The sequence below is a fragment of the Onychostruthus taczanowskii genome, unplaced genomic scaffold (genome assembly GCF_017590055.1).
Source record: "Onychostruthus taczanowskii isolate IOZ18803 unplaced genomic scaffold, ASM1759005v1 scaffold74, whole genome shotgun sequence".
In the NCBI taxonomy this organism is placed as follows: domain Eukaryota; kingdom Metazoa; phylum Chordata; class Aves; order Passeriformes; family Passeridae; genus Onychostruthus; species Onychostruthus taczanowskii.
This window is the reverse complement of record NW_024505229.1, coordinates 2,418,429-2,432,741: the sequence shown is the minus strand read 5'-3', so window position 1 is coordinate 2,432,741 and position 14,313 is coordinate 2,418,429. Positions and strand designations below refer to the sequence as shown.

Sequence of the window (14,313 nt, the reverse complement as noted above, 5' to 3'; positions counted from 1 at the left end):
AGGGGGACAGGGTGGTGGCAGGGGGGTGATGGCGGGGGACTGTGGCACTGGGGGATTCCTCCTGCAGGGAAAAGGGAGCTAATTACCCCGGGGTGGGTAACGAGGCCCCCTAATCCTGCCCCGCTGGGTGCCGCCCTCCCGCTGCCTAAGCTCTTTAATGGGATCGTGGCTCAGCCTTCCTCCTCCTCCTCCTCTTCCCGGGCTCAGCACCCCCCTCGCAGCCCATCCCCCAGCCCAGCAGGTCCCCCCAAACCCTGGGGGACAGGTGGGTGCCTCCCCCTTTCTCCTGCGAGGCTGGCTTTAGGTGGGCACCGCAGGGGGAGACCCCGCCCCGGGGTGGGCTTTGGGACCCCCACAAGTCCTGCAGGTCCCCGATGTTTGGGTTTAAGGTGTCCTAAATCCCTGCACTTCACAGGGCCACTGGGGGCTCCATGTCCCCGCACCGGTGTCCCCGCGTCCCACCGGGCGCATATTCGCTGCCAGCGCCGTTGCTTGGGGACACTCTGTTCCCGCTGTCCCCGCGGACACAAAGCCCTTTCTGAGCCTCTAATGAACTCGGCGCTAATGAGGGGGGTCCAATTAAAATACCAGACACCACCCCCCCTCCCCGCGGTGCGCGGACAGTGCTGGGCAGGGGACATGACTCAGGCTGGGGGTCCCCACTGTCCCCCGTGGCTGTTGTGCCCTCCCAGCCCGGCACAGCGGTGGCCCTGGTGGGTGGTGTCACCTCGCTGTCTCCTCACCCCCTCGACAAGGGGTGGGGGGCACAGAGGGGGGTGGGTGACATTCCCTCCGCTCTAACAGCGGCTAAAAATACCCCCCCGCGCCGCTGGCAGCTTAGGGGACACTCGGGGCGCTCGGAGGGGACACAGCCCGACAGCCACCCGGAGCCACCCCGGCACCGGGAGCCCCGGCCCAGGTAGGGACACGCGGGGACCGAGGCAAGGGGCACAGGTGACACCCCTGTGAGCTGGGGGACTTGGGGGGGCATCCTTGGGGACATTCCTTGGGGGGGCTCAGGGCAGCCCCAGCAGGGTGTGAGCAGGGGCGTGCTGCAGAGTGCCAGTCCTTCTTTTGGGGTGCGGTACGTATCTGGGCTGGGGGTGTGGATGGAGGCGATGCCCCGTTTTGGGGGGTACTGGCTGATTTGGGAGGTGCCCGGTGCCTTTGGGGGTACAGTGTTTAACGGGGGGGTGGTGACTGTCTGTGTTGGGGTGCCCATCCCGGGGGTGACGGTGCCCGTTGGGGGGGCACACGGATTCCCACTGGGATGGGGCAGTCTCTGGATGGGGAAGAACAACACCCTGTCTTTTTGGGGAGCAATGCCTGTCGGGGGGTGGGCAGTGTCCATACTGGGGGGGCATAACGTCCACCTCGGGGGGAGGGGGGTTACTCTATTTTGGAAGCATCGCTGTCACTTTGGGGGGATCCAGTCCCATCTCTCGCGGGGGTACGATGCCCGCTCGGGGGGAACGTTAGGGCTGAACCGGGGGGTAACGACTGTCCCCGAGGAGGGGCTTGGGGGTGTCCCGGGGGTCCCACAGAGGTACAGAGCCGGCGGGAGTGGCTGTCCCGGCTGTCCCGGGGAACGCAGGGCTGTCCGGCCCGGGGGGTTACACGTCTGTCCCGGTGTGTCACAGCTGACCCCACAGGGGCACAGGGCGCTCCTCCGGGGGTGTCACGTTTGTCCGGGGGGGTACAGGGCTGTCCGTGAGGGGGGTCACGGCTGGCCCGGGGCTGTCACAGCCCCGCTCCCCCGCAGCTCACAGCTCCATCCCGGGTCTTGCTCCCCCCCACCCTCCAGCGCCGCAGCCACCTCCTTCCTCCTCCTCCTCCTCCTCGCCACATCCTCCGCCCGCCCCATCCTCTTCCTCGTGCCGGTTTCCGGCCGGGCCCCGCCGGGGACTTTGGTCCATTCCCGGGTTCCTGCATCAATCATCAACCAGGGGAGGGAGCGGCCGCTGCGGCCCCGCCGCCGTAAGAGTCCCCCGGGCGCCCCCCGTCACCCCCCGCCCCCATCACCATCATCACCATCATCACCACCATCACCGCCAGCATCAGCCCCTCCGCTCCTCCCCGGCCCCCCTGGAGCCGCCATGTCCTCTGCCCCCCCGGCCAAGTGTTCCTTCAAGAATCCTCTGCCCCCCCGGCCAAGTGGTCCTTCAAGAAGCGGGGTAGCCTGCAGACCCCCAGCCCCGCAGGTGAGACCCCCCCCCCAATACCCCCCACCCCCCGAGGGGACAGCCACGGGGACAGCCAGGCCACCCCAGCGCGGGGGGCGCGATGCTGCGAGGAGGGGGGATCACTTTGGTGAGAGCGGAGGAAGAGGAGGGGGAGGAGGAAGAGGGGGAGCGCTGGGATGCGGGGCGGGGGGGCGGACCCGGTTTAGGGGGGGCTCCGCGGGGGAGACCTCGGGCACGTGGGGGGCTGCTGGCACGGGGTGGCGGTGGCACTGGGTGGGCGAGGTGGCGCTTTGTGGTTGGCACCCGGCTGGCACTGTTGAGAGAGGGTCTCAGGGTGTCACTGGGGCTGTTCCCACACGTGGGTGGCACACGTGTGTTCTGGGTGGATGGCAAATGGTGCTGACACAGGGTGAGTGTGGTGACATCACCGGGGTGAGGTGGCACTTCGGGGTTGTCACCTGGCTGGTATTTCTGGGGGGTCCAGGGGCATTACGGGGGCTGCCCCTGGCTCTTGTGACCCACATTTGTCCTGGGTGGGTGGCACAGGGTGTCCTGCATGGTGGTACGAGGTGGGCGAGGTGGCGCCTTGGGGTTGTCATCTGTCTGGCACCCGCGTTGGGGGGGATCTCGGAGTGCCACCAGGGCCACCACCTGTCACACGTGGGCAGCACAGGATATATCCCGGGGGCACAGGGCACCCTGGGTCTCACTGTGCCCCAGATGAGACACCACCAGCACATCAGATGACACCAGTGCCATCCCTGCCCGGGGTGACACAGCCCAGCCCCCCCATTCCCACTGGGGTGATGCAGGGAGCAAATGGGGTTCCTGGAAGCTCCTGTTTGAGGGTCAGGGGACCTGGATCTTCCCCCAGGCTGTGCTGGGTGGAGGGGCTCTTACTGGTGGACCCAGTTTAACCAGTTGGACCCGATTTCCAGTGCCCCCCGGCAGGTGTGTGGTGGGTTGGGGGGTGCAGAGGAGGGTGTTGGCATTGGGGTGGCACTGGGCATCCCCCAGCCCCATGGCCCCAGTGCTGGTGGGAGCAGGGGGTGTGGGGCAATGGGGTGGGTTTGGAGGCCTGCCCCCAGTGTGGGGGTGTGCCCCGCTGTGCTGGGAAGGATGGGATGGGGGGGCAGTGAGGCAGCACTGGCAGGGACCCCAGAGTTGTGGCCCCCATGCCATGGGGGTCTTGCAGCCCAGCCCTGAGCCCCTCAGTCACTGTTGGCTTCTACAGCCCCCAGTGGAGCCAGCAGCCCTCCCAGTGCCCCAGGGGGATTAGAGAGGGGTGGCCCTCTTGCCCTTCAGCTGCCTCGGTTTCCCTATCATCCCCATTGGGAAGAGCATTCCAGTTCCATGGTGGGGGGGGGCTGTGGAGGGGCCAATTAACCCCTTCCTGCCCAGGTGGGGGTCCAGACCCCCCAGCTGAGGTTGTCCCACTCCCTGCAGAGCTGCGGGGGGGGCCAGGGGCCCGACCCCTGCAGTCAGCCTGGTCCCTGCCCGGAACCCCCCATAGCCTGAAGCATTTCCCAGTGGATCTGCGCACGTCCATGGATGGCAAATACAAGGAGATTGCTGAGGTGGGTCTGGGGCACAGAGTTTGGCAGGCCTAGGAGGGTGAGCATGTGTTGGGGGAGTGGGGGGGTCTCCCCTCGATCTTTCCTCCCCTCCTATCCTCCCCAAACCCTCCTCCCTTCCCAGTTCTTCAGCTCTGAGTGTGGGAACCCCTGTGAGCCTTTCTCTGCCAAGCCAGGGGTTGAGGTTCATGGCAGGGCTGAGGCTGCACCCAGGTCTGCTCTGGGTACAACTCATGGCAGGGCTGCTCTGGGCACAGCTCATGGCAGGGCTGCTCTGGGCACAGCTCAGGGTACTCTGGGCACAGCACAGGGCTGCTCTGGGCACAGCTCAGGGCTGCTCTGGGTACAACTCATCGCAGGTCTGCTCTGGGTACAGCTCAGGGTGTTCTGGGCACAGCTCAGAGTACTCTGAGCACAGCTCATGGCAGGGCTGCTCTGGGCACAGATCAGGGCTGCTCTGGACACAGCTCATGGCAGGACTGCTTTGGGCACAGCTCAGGGTGTTCTGGGCACAGCTCAGGGTACTCTGGGCACAGCTCATGTCAGGACTGCTTTGGGCACAGCTCATGGCAGGGCTGCTCTGGGCACAGCTCAGGGTGCTCTGGGCACAGCTCAGGGTGCTCTGGGCTCAGCTCAGGGCTGCTCTGGGTACAGCTCATGGCAGGGCTGCTCTGGGCACAGCTCAGGGCTGCTCTGGGCACAGCTCAGGGCTGCTCTGGGCTCAGCTCAGGGTGCTCTGGGCACAGCTCAGGGCTGCTCTGGGCACAGCTCAGGGCTGCTCTGGGTACAGCTCATGGCTGCTCTGGGCACAGCTCAGGGTGCTCTGGGCACAGCTCACAGCAGGGCTGCTCTGGCAGGAGCTGTTTTGCCGCTCGCTGGCCGAGAACGAGATGCGCACGGCTCCCTACGAGTTCCCCGAGGAGAGCCCCATCGAGCAGCTGGAGGAGCGGCGCCAGCGCCTGGAGCGCCAGATCAGCCAGGATGTCAAGTAAGCCTGGGGGGTTCCCCGGTATGTCCCACCCCAAATCGCTGGAAGGGAGCCCTGCATGGGGCCAGGCCACCTCCCTGCCCCAAGAGGCTGTCTCTGTGCCAGCTCTGTGTGCCCTCTCCCGTGGGTGTCGCACTTGGTGTCCCCTTTGCAGTGAGTTTTTGGCTGGTTTCTGTCTGGTTTCTGTTGTTTTGGCATTAACGGGGTGTTTTCTCTCCCCGGCCCCCCCATTTCTCTCCCCCTCGTCCCCCCGGCTGTCCCCCCCCTCCACCGCCGCCTCCTTGTCCCCAGACTTGAGCCCGACATTTTGCTCAGAGCCAAACAGGACTTCCTGAAAATTGACAGTGCTGCGGACTTACAGTGAGTGTCCGGCTCGGTGTCACCGGCCGGGGCCACGGGGGGGATCGGGGACCCAGCTGGCCCCGCTCTGACCCAGCACACCCAAGCATGGAGCCAAGAGGTCCCTCCCAGCCACTCTTACTGACACTGAATGCACCTGGGGAGGGGGGTTGGGTGAGCTGGGGGTCCCAGCTCTGCTGCTGGCACAGGACCCCTGTCCTGGCCCTGTCTTCCCCTGGATGGGGGGTCTGACGGTGTGTGTCCCCCTCCCTCCTGTCTCCGCTTGGGAGCTGTCTCTGTCGTGAGTTTTTTTGTTCTTTGTGCCCTTTCTCCTCCCCCCACTTTTCATTGTGCCCATCAAGGCTGAGGGATGTGTTTTGGGAAGGGGGACAATGCCACCGCCAAAGAGGACACAGGTGGCACGGCTGCCACAACCTCGTGGTGGCATCCCTGGGGACAGCGTCACCATCCTGCCACCCCAGGGCTGGACACGGTCCCTGGGGTGGGGCTCATGCTGCCGTTGGCGTACATGGGAGCAGTGGGGCAGACCTGTCATTGTCCCACTGGCCACGTCTGTCCCCACAGGCTCTTCAAGGAGCAGAACGACAGCCTGGTGGACCATGTCCCCAAGGAGCGGGAGGCACTGCTGGAGCGAGAATTCCAGCGGGTCACCATCTCTGGGGAGGAGAAATGTGGGGTGAGCCTCCCCCTGACCCCCCTGGAAACCAGGCAAGGGTCTCCAGGCTGCCAACCCCACCTTGGGGGGTGGTTTTTTGTTTGGTGTCCCCTCTCCAGGTGCCCTTCACTGACCTGCTGGATGCGGCCAAGAGCGTGGTGAAGGCGCTGTTTGTGCGGGAGAAGTACATGGGACTGTCCCTCCAGAGCTTCTGCAAGACCACGGCCCGCTACCTGCAGGAGCTCTCCGAGAAGCCCCTGGAGACCCGCGGCTACGAGGAGGTGCCCGAGACCCCCGTGGCTGCCGGTGAGCACGCTGTGGGGGGTCTCAGTGCTGAGCTGGGCTGCTGCAGGAGCTTTTGGGGTGATGTTGGGTGTCTCCTGACTGCAGATGCCCCCGTGCACCCCCCGTTTGCTGAGCAGCACCCCTATGAGATGTGGGATCCCCAGAACATGCCGGCAGACCTGGGCTTCGGGCTGAAGATGGTGGATGGTGTCGTGCATGTCTACACCAAGCAGGACATCACTGACAAGTGAGTTTTGTGAGGGGGAAGGTCCTACTCATTGGGGTGAGGAGTTTTTTGGAGGGGCTGTGTGACTCCCACATGTGTCCCCCGCCAGGAGCACGGAGCTGGACCTGCCATACCCCGACCTGCAGGAGTTTATCGCCGACATGAATTTCCTCATGGCTTTGATCATCAATGGGCCCATGTAAGGGGAAGGGTCCCATGGGAGGGTCCCACCCTGGGGGGGATCCCATGATGGGGGAGTGACAGGACCCCAGGGGTAGCCCCAGGAACATGGCAGTGACTCTGGGACACGATGCTGGTGCAGCTCCCACATCCACCCTCACCTGTGACCAAGAGTCCGTGTTCCCATATCTGTGTGGGCACCAGCCCTTTGGGGCTGGATGTTCTGCTTCCTCACCCCCAAACTGAGCTAGTCTTCCCTGTTTTGGGCAGCAAATCCTTCTGCTACCGCCGGCTGCAGTACCTGAGCAACAAGTTCCAGATGCATGTGCTGCTCAATGAGATGAAGGAGTTGGCAGCCCAGAAGAAGGTGCCTCACCGCGACTTCTACAACATCCGCAAGGTACCTGGGGATCCTGAGCTAGTCCCGGGTCCTGGGGGGTTCCTGGCTTGACTGGGGAGCTCTTGGAGGGTCTCAGCGCTGAGCATCACCTTCCTGGTGCAGGTGGACACCCACATCCATGCCTCATCCTGCATGAACCAGAAGCATCTCTTGCGCTTCATCAAGCGGGCAATGAAGAAGCACCTGGATGAAATTGTCCATGTGGAGAAGGGGAAGGAGCAGACGCTCAAGGAGGTGTTTGAGACAATGAACCTCACAGCCTACGACCTGAGCGTGGACACCCTGGATGTCCATGCGGTATGGGAGGCTCCCAAACCCTGGGGATGAGCAGAGCCCCCAGCCCATCCTTGGCTGGGAGGCAGGATCTTCTCCAGGGGATTTTCCCGGGTTGGTGGGTGTTGGGGTGGGTGATGAGGACTCTCAGTCACACCTGTCCCACGATCAGGACCGGAACACCTTCCACCGCTTTGACAAGTTCAACGCCAAGTACAACCCCATCGGGGAGTCCATCCTGCGGGAGATCTTCATCAAGACAGACAACCGCGTCTCGGGGAAGTACTTTGCCCACATCATCAAGGTGCGCCACCTCCCCTCCTCTTGGTGGCGGTGCAACCCCTGTCCCCTTCCTGGTGGCCCAGCAGTGACAGTTGTCACTTGTCCCTTCCCATCAGGAGGTGATGGCAGACCTGGAGGAGAGCAAGTACCAGAACGCGGAGCTGCGTCTGTCGATCTACGGCCGCTCCCGGGATGAGTGGGACAAGCTGGCCCGCTGGGCCGTCAGCCACCGCGTCCACTCCAACAACGTCCGCTGGCTCGTGCAGGTGCCCCGGCTCTTGTGAGTAAAGGGGGTGCAGGACCCCTCAGTTGGGTGGGGAGGGGGGAAAGCCAGCTCTCAGTGGGGTCCATTCCCTGCAGTGACATCTACCGGACGAAGAAGCAGCTGGCCAACTTCCAGGAGATGCTGGAGAATATCTTCCTGCCACTCTACGAGGCCACGATCCACCCTGCCCAGCACCCAGAGCTGCACCTCTTCCTGGAACACGTGAGTGCTGCATCCTCCTCCTGGGGACACCCCAGCCCAAACCCAGCTGGAGCGAGGGCTGGCATCCCACCCTGGGGCTGTCTCTCCTGCAGGTGGATGGCTTTGACAGCGTGGATGATGAATCCAAACCAGAGCATCACATCTTTAACCTGGATAGCCCTTTGCCAGGCAACTGGGTGGAGGAGGACAACCCGCCCTACTCCTACTACCTGTACTACATGTATGCCAACATGACGGTGCTCAACCACCTCCGGCGGTAAGGACGTGGGACATCCCCGGTTCCCCCATGCCTGGCCTGGAACCCGCACCCCTCAGGAGGTTCTGGGGAGGTCAGAGGGTGATGCTGACTGTCAAACACCCCTTGCAGGAAGAGGGGCTTCCACACCTTCGTCCTGCGCCCGCACTGTGGTGAGGCTGGTCCCATCCACCACCTCGTGTCGGGGTTCATGGTCTCGGAGAACATCTCCCACGGGTTGTTGCTGCGGAAGGTGAGTGGGGACGGGGTGCCTGGGGGGGCTGGGAGTGTGTTGGGACCCCCCCTTACCCTGCTGTGCCCCACAGGCCCCTGTGCTGCAGTACCTGTACTACCTGGCACAGATTGGCATCGCCATGTCCCCGCTGAGCAACAACAGCCTCTTCCTGAGCTACCACCGCAACCCCCTGCCCGAGTACCTCTCGCGGGGGCTCATGGTCTCCCTCTCCACCGATGATCCCCTGCAGTTCCACTTCACCAAGGTGAGCATGTGGGGGGGACACCAGGCAGTGACCCCCAGGAGGGGCTGTGGGGTGGGCACGGGCTGGGTGATGGGATGAGGCCAGTAGTGGGGTGGGATTGGTGGTGAGGTGGGGCCACTGGCAGCACTGATGGATTCTGGAGGGTGCTGGTGATGTAGAGGGGATGGGAGGAGGTGGGGACCCCCGTCCTGCCTGTGGGGTCTGTGTGGCGGGGGCTGAGGGCTGTCTGTCCCCAGGAGCCGCTGATGGAGGAGTACAGCATCGCCACCCAGGTGTGGAAGCTCAGCTCCTGCGACATGTGTGAGCTGGCCCGCAACAGCGTCCTTATGAGCGGCTTCTCCCACAAGGTGAGGCCATTCCTCATCCCCAATTCTGCAGTTTGCCTATTCCTAATTCCCATTTGCCCCCGTTTCCCCATTCCCCAATTCCCCCATTTGGCCAGCCCCCTTCCCAATTCCCATTTGCCTCCATTCCCATCCCTAATGGCATTCACACCCAGTTGCCCATACCCAATTCCCATTCACACCCAGTTCCCCCTTCTCAATTCCCATTTCCTCCTAGTTCCCCCATTCCCAATTCCCATTTGCCTCCATTCCCATCCCTAATGGCATTCACACCCAGTTGCCCATACACAATTCCCATTCACTCCCAGTTCCCCCATTCCCAATTCCCATTCACACCCAGTTCCCCATTCCCAATTCCCATTCACACCCAGTTCCCCATTCCCAATTCCCATTCACACCCAGTTCCCCATTCCCAATTCCCATTCACACCCAGTTCCCCATTCCCAATTCCCATTCACACCCAGTTCCCCATTCCCAATTCCCATTCACACCCAGTTCCCCCTTCTCAATTCCCATTTCCTCCTAGTTCCCCCATTCCCAATTCCCATTCAATCCCAGTTCACCACTTCCCATTCACTCCCAGTTGCCCATTCCCCCATTCCCAAATTCCCATTCACTCCCAGTTCCCCCATTGCCATTTGCCCATTCCCATTCCCTCTCCACGTGCACTGGGAGCGCTGGGGCAGCCACGGGGCCCTGTCCCACCCCCCCAGGTGAAGAGCTACTGGCTGGGTCCCAACTACCTGAAGGAGGGTCCGGAGGGGAACGACATCCGCCGCACCAACGTTCCCGACATCCGCGTCAGCTACCGCTTCGAGACGCTGTGCCAGGAGCTGACGCTCATCACGCAGGCGGTGCAGAGCGCGGAGCTGGAGCCCATCCAGGAGGAGGACGTGCTCACCATCTCCCTCGGCACCCACTGACCCCCCAAGCCCCCCAGGGCTCCGCCGCCCTCTCCCCACCCGCTGCCTCCTGCCCGGGCAAGGGGCCGCTCCTGCTGCTGTCCTGGTGCCGCTGCAGGGCACGGAGTTTGTTGAGTCCTCTCCGTTTCATCTTGGTTTGGTCATTTTATGAGTGGGTTTTTTTGTCTTTTTCTGTTGTTTTTAACTGGTGTCTCCTTGCTGGCTTGGGCCCTGCTGGGCTTGAAGGCACGAGGAGGTGACACGGGGGAGGGCACAGCCAGCGGGGTCGTGGATTTACCTCCCAAGCTGAGGATGCAGTGACAAGTCGGGGGTCCTGGGTGCTGCTGTGGTGACTGTGGGAGTCCCAGCCCAGCCCCACCTGGGTCCTGATGCTCTTTAACCCCGGTGCCCTCTCAGCCTGCTCTTCCACCCCGTGGGGACAACCAGAGGAACCCAGACCTGAGGTCTCTGGTGTCGGTGGGGACACAGTGACCCAGAGGACAGGGGGATGGTGCCTGGTGGGGGATGCTCCATCCTCATCACCACAGGGAGGAAGACAAGGGGTGGGATGGTGTAATGTTTCATCCTCACCACCTCAGGGATGAAGGGAAAGGGGTCCAGGTGACGTGTGTCCCTGTCCCCAACACTCCCAGGAGGTGTTTGTGGCCCAGATGGGGCTGGACCAGGCTTCTCCCATCCCGGTGGGGCATCACCCCCTGTATCCCTGCAGTCTCCCATCCCAGTGTGCTCATCTGCATCTGGAGCCGGCATTCCTGGGAAAACCTAATGGCGACTATAAAAACAAAGTTTTGAGGAAAAAAACCTAACCGAGCATGAAAAATAAAAGTATTTAAGTAAAACACTGGAGTTGAAGTGAGGGGAGGGAGGGAGCGCAGCCCCGGAGGGAAACTGAGGCACAGAAGGGGTTTGTGTCCCCTCATGCCTTGGGTTTGGGGGTCCCCAAGGTGCTGTGGGAGGGTCAGGGGCGGATTCGGAGCGGCGGTGGCAGTTCCAGCGCTGGCAGGACGCCCTGGCACCCTGCCTGCAGCCGCTGACGCCAGAGGGAGGGGACAGGGGAGGGTCCTGTTCCGGTCCGTCCCGCTCCGTCCTGCTCCGTCCCGGTCTGTCCCGGTCTGTCCCGGTCCGTGTTCTCGCAGAGCCTCAGCAGGTGTCACCATGGTGGTCACACTGGGGTATTGGGACATCCGTGGGGTGAGTGGCACCGAGGGGTGACAGTGGCACGCTGGGGACGGGGGTGGGCGTGGGGGTGAGGGTGCTGGGGGTCCCAGAGCGATGTGGGGGTGCTGGGGGTCTCAGGGTGTGGGTGGGGGAGGTCCGGGGGGCTTTGGGGTGCCAAAAGCGGGTGCTGTGCCCCCAGCTGGCCCACGCCATCCGCCTGCTGCTGGAGTACACGGAGACCCCCTACCAGGAGCGCCAGTACCGCCCTGGCCCAGGTGAGGGGGGCAAGGGCTGTGACCCCCAAATCCCTCCAGCCCCAGCCCCCAGACCCCGCGTTCCTGCTGTGTCAGAAAGGGGGGGACGCCCCCCTTAGCAGCGTCTTCTGCTACCCCACCCCCTCCTGCCAGCTCGGGGGGGTCACCTTTGTCCCCCCCCCGCCCCGTCCCCCCCCAATAAAAGGACCTTGACCCCTCTCAGAGGCAACCTTCTCCCTTATCTGTCCCGGGAGGGGTCACCGGCTGCCCCGGGGCGGGGGAGGAGGGGGGACGACACACCCCCAGTGCCTGCACCCCCATTGCTGTGAGTGCCACGAGTGGGGCAGAGGGTCTGGGGGAGCCCCCCCCCAATCTCTCTGCCCCCCCAGCCCCTGACTATGACCCGAGCGACTGGACCAACGAGAAGGAAAAACTGGGGCTCGACTTCCCCAACGTAGGTGGTGGAGGGGATGGGGGGGGTATGGGGGGGGTGTGGGGGGGGTCTCCGGAGCTGACCCGACCCCCCCCGGCACCCCCAGCTCCCGTACCTCATCGACGGCTCCACCAAGCTGACGCAGAGCAACGCCATCCTGCACTACATCGCCCGCAAGAACAACATGTGTGAGTGGGGGGTCCCCGCGCCCGGGGGGGGTCCCGGGGGTTTGCGGGGGCTGGGCTGACCCCTCCCCACCCCGCAGGTGGTGAGACGGAGGAGGAGAAGCAGCGCGTGGACGTGCTGGAAAACCAGCTGGTGGATTTGAGGATGAATTTCGCCCAGCTCTGCTACAGCCCTGACTTTGTGAGTGCCCCGGGGGGGTCACGGGGGACGGGTCCCCCCCAGCCCCGGGGCTGTCCCCACACGTGGGACACGGGGGCCGAGCCAGCACCGGCACTGGGGCACATCCCTGGCCTGGCTGCACTCGGGGGTGATGCCCCTGGGTTCTGGGGGGCTCGGGGGGAGCAGCCCCCCGAACTGTGCCCCCCACCCCCCCCGTGCAGGAGAAGCTGAAGCCGGCGTACCTGGAGCAGCTGCCCAAGAAGCTGCAGGAGCTGTCGCGGTTCCTGGGCTCCCGGCCCTGGTTTGCGGGGCAGAAGGTAGGTGGGGGATGCGGGGGGGTTTTGGGGAGTCCCTGTGGGTCTGACCCCCCTGGCCCTCCCCAGCTCACCTTCGTGGACTTCCTGGCCTACGACGTGCTGGACCAGCAGCGCATGTTCGTGCCCGAGTGTCCCGAGCTGAAGGGAAACCTGGCCCAGTTCCTGCAGCGCTTCGAGGTGAGCGGGGCCGGGACAGCCCGGGGACAGCCCGGGGCCACCGCGCTGTCCCGGCCCCATCTCCGTCCCTGACAACCCGATGTCCCCTTCCCCCACCCCACTGTGCCCGTCACCATCCCTGTCACCTCAGTGCTGTGCCCTTGTCCCATCCCAAGCCTCATCCTTCAATCCCTGGTGTTTCTGTCTCTATCCCATTCCTGTCACCCCTGTGACCCCAGCCCTGACCCTCGGTGTCCCCATGCCTGATATCCCAATGTTCCCACTCATTCCTGACACTCCAATGTCCCTGTCCTAATTCCTGACACCCCAGGGTCCATCTGTGTCCCCATCCCAGTGATCCCATCCCTGCCCCAGACACCCTGATGTCCCTGTCCCCATCCCAGACACCCTGGTGTCCCTGTCCCCATCCCAGACACCCCAGTGTCCCCATCCCTGTCCCAAACACCCCGGTGTGCCTGTCCCCATCCCAGACACCCCAGTGTCCCCCCTGGCCCTGTGGTGTCCCAATCCCTGTCCCCAACACCCCGATGTCCCTGTCCCCAACACCCCGATGTCCCTGTCCCCATCCCAGACGCCCCAGTGGCCCCATCCCTGTCCCAGACACCCCAGTGCCCACCCCCCCCCGATGTCTCCACTGTCCCCACGTGTCCCTGTCCCCCCAGGCCCTGGACAAGATCTCTGCCTACATGCGCTCGGGGCGCTTCATGAAAACTCCGATTTTCTGGCGCACGGCCAAGTGGTGCAACACCAAGGAGTGAAGGGCCGCGCCCCCCAGGTCGCCCCAGAACTCCCCAATAAATCATGGGGGGGCTCCCCCTTCTCTGTGCTGTGTGGGGGGCACTGAGCTGCCGAGGGGCTGCGCTGGGAGCTGAGGGAACCCCTCATTTGTGGGGTAACCCCTGGGGGATGTTGGACCCTCCTGGGTCCCGGGGTGGGGGGAGCCGGCCCCCTGCATCCCCGGGGTAAGGGGGACCCCCCGGGAGGCTGCGGGGAGCAAGGTGGGGTCCCTATCCCCCCAGGATAGTGAGAGCCCCCTGCAGCTGAGGGGATTCAGAGGGGGGACCCCGATAAATCTTGAGGGGGGTCACAGAGGGACCCATGGCCCCCAGCGTAAGGGGGTTCCCATGGAGTTTGGGGGGTTGCAAGTTTCCCCAAGGAAAACGGGGAAGCCATGGAATTTAAGGGGCTGCAGAGCCCCAGAACAAGGGGACCCATGGGGTCTGTGGGCTGGCAGTGCCCCCAGAACAAAGTGCTTCCATGGGATGGTGGGGTGTGTCACAGAACCCCCCCGAGACGGGGGACCCCATGAAATTTAGGGGGTCACAAAGCCACGGGGATGGGGAGGGTCACAGAACGCCCTGTTAATGGGGACCCCCATAGAACTTGGGGTGGCCGCAGACCCCCCAGGATAAGGGGAACCCCATGGGGTTCGGGGTGGTCACAGAACCCTCCAGACAAGGGCGTTCCCATGGGGATGGGAGGGACGCAGATCTGCCGGCACTCGGGGAACCCCACGGGGTTTGGGGGGTTGCGGAGCCCCCGGGATAAGGGGGTTCCGTGCGGGAGGGGGGGAGCCACAGAACCCTCTGCTAAGGGGGACCCCACGGAGCTTGGGGGGGCCGCAGAGCCCCGGGATAAGGGGAAGACCGGGGATATGAGGGACCCCCGGGATAAGAAGGACCCCCGGGGAATCCGGTCCCATTAAGCCCCGCCCCTCCCCCTCCCCTCCCCCCA

General features: G+C 64.1%; 2 protein-coding genes across 2 annotated transcripts; both read left to right on the top strand.

Annotated features, from left to right (window-relative positions):
* The first annotated feature begins 1,359 nt into the window (after positions 1-1,359).
* AMPD2 (adenosine monophosphate deaminase 2) lies at positions 1,360-10,734 on the top strand. Its single transcript, XM_041422680.1, has 19 exons — positions 1,360-2,123; positions 2,159-2,201; positions 3,630-3,760; positions 4,615-4,745; positions 5,037-5,105; positions 5,670-5,781; positions 5,880-6,066; positions 6,151-6,292; positions 6,381-6,470; positions 6,722-6,851; positions 6,954-7,148; positions 7,297-7,428; positions 7,523-7,686; positions 7,767-7,893; positions 7,986-8,149; positions 8,261-8,381; positions 8,455-8,628; positions 8,865-8,975; positions 9,686-10,734. The coding sequence occupies exons 1-19, from the start codon at positions 2,097-2,099 to the stop codon at positions 9,893-9,895; spliced, it is 2,460 nt and encodes an 819-aa protein (XP_041278614.1). The 5' UTR covers positions 1,360-2,096; the 3' UTR covers positions 9,896-10,734.
* Positions 10,735-10,951: 217 nt separating this feature from the next.
* On the top strand, positions 10,952-13,406 carry LOC121345599 (glutathione S-transferase 2). The gene is made up of 8 exons (XM_041422681.1): positions 10,952-11,086; positions 11,253-11,328; positions 11,697-11,761; positions 11,847-11,928; positions 12,006-12,106; positions 12,307-12,402; positions 12,469-12,579; positions 13,242-13,406. Exons 1-8 carry the CDS (start codon positions 11,051-11,053, stop codon positions 13,335-13,337), a joined length of 663 nt encoding a protein of 220 aa, XP_041278615.1. The 5' UTR covers positions 10,952-11,050; the 3' UTR covers positions 13,338-13,406.
* The last annotated feature ends 907 nt before the right edge of the window (positions 13,407-14,313 follow it).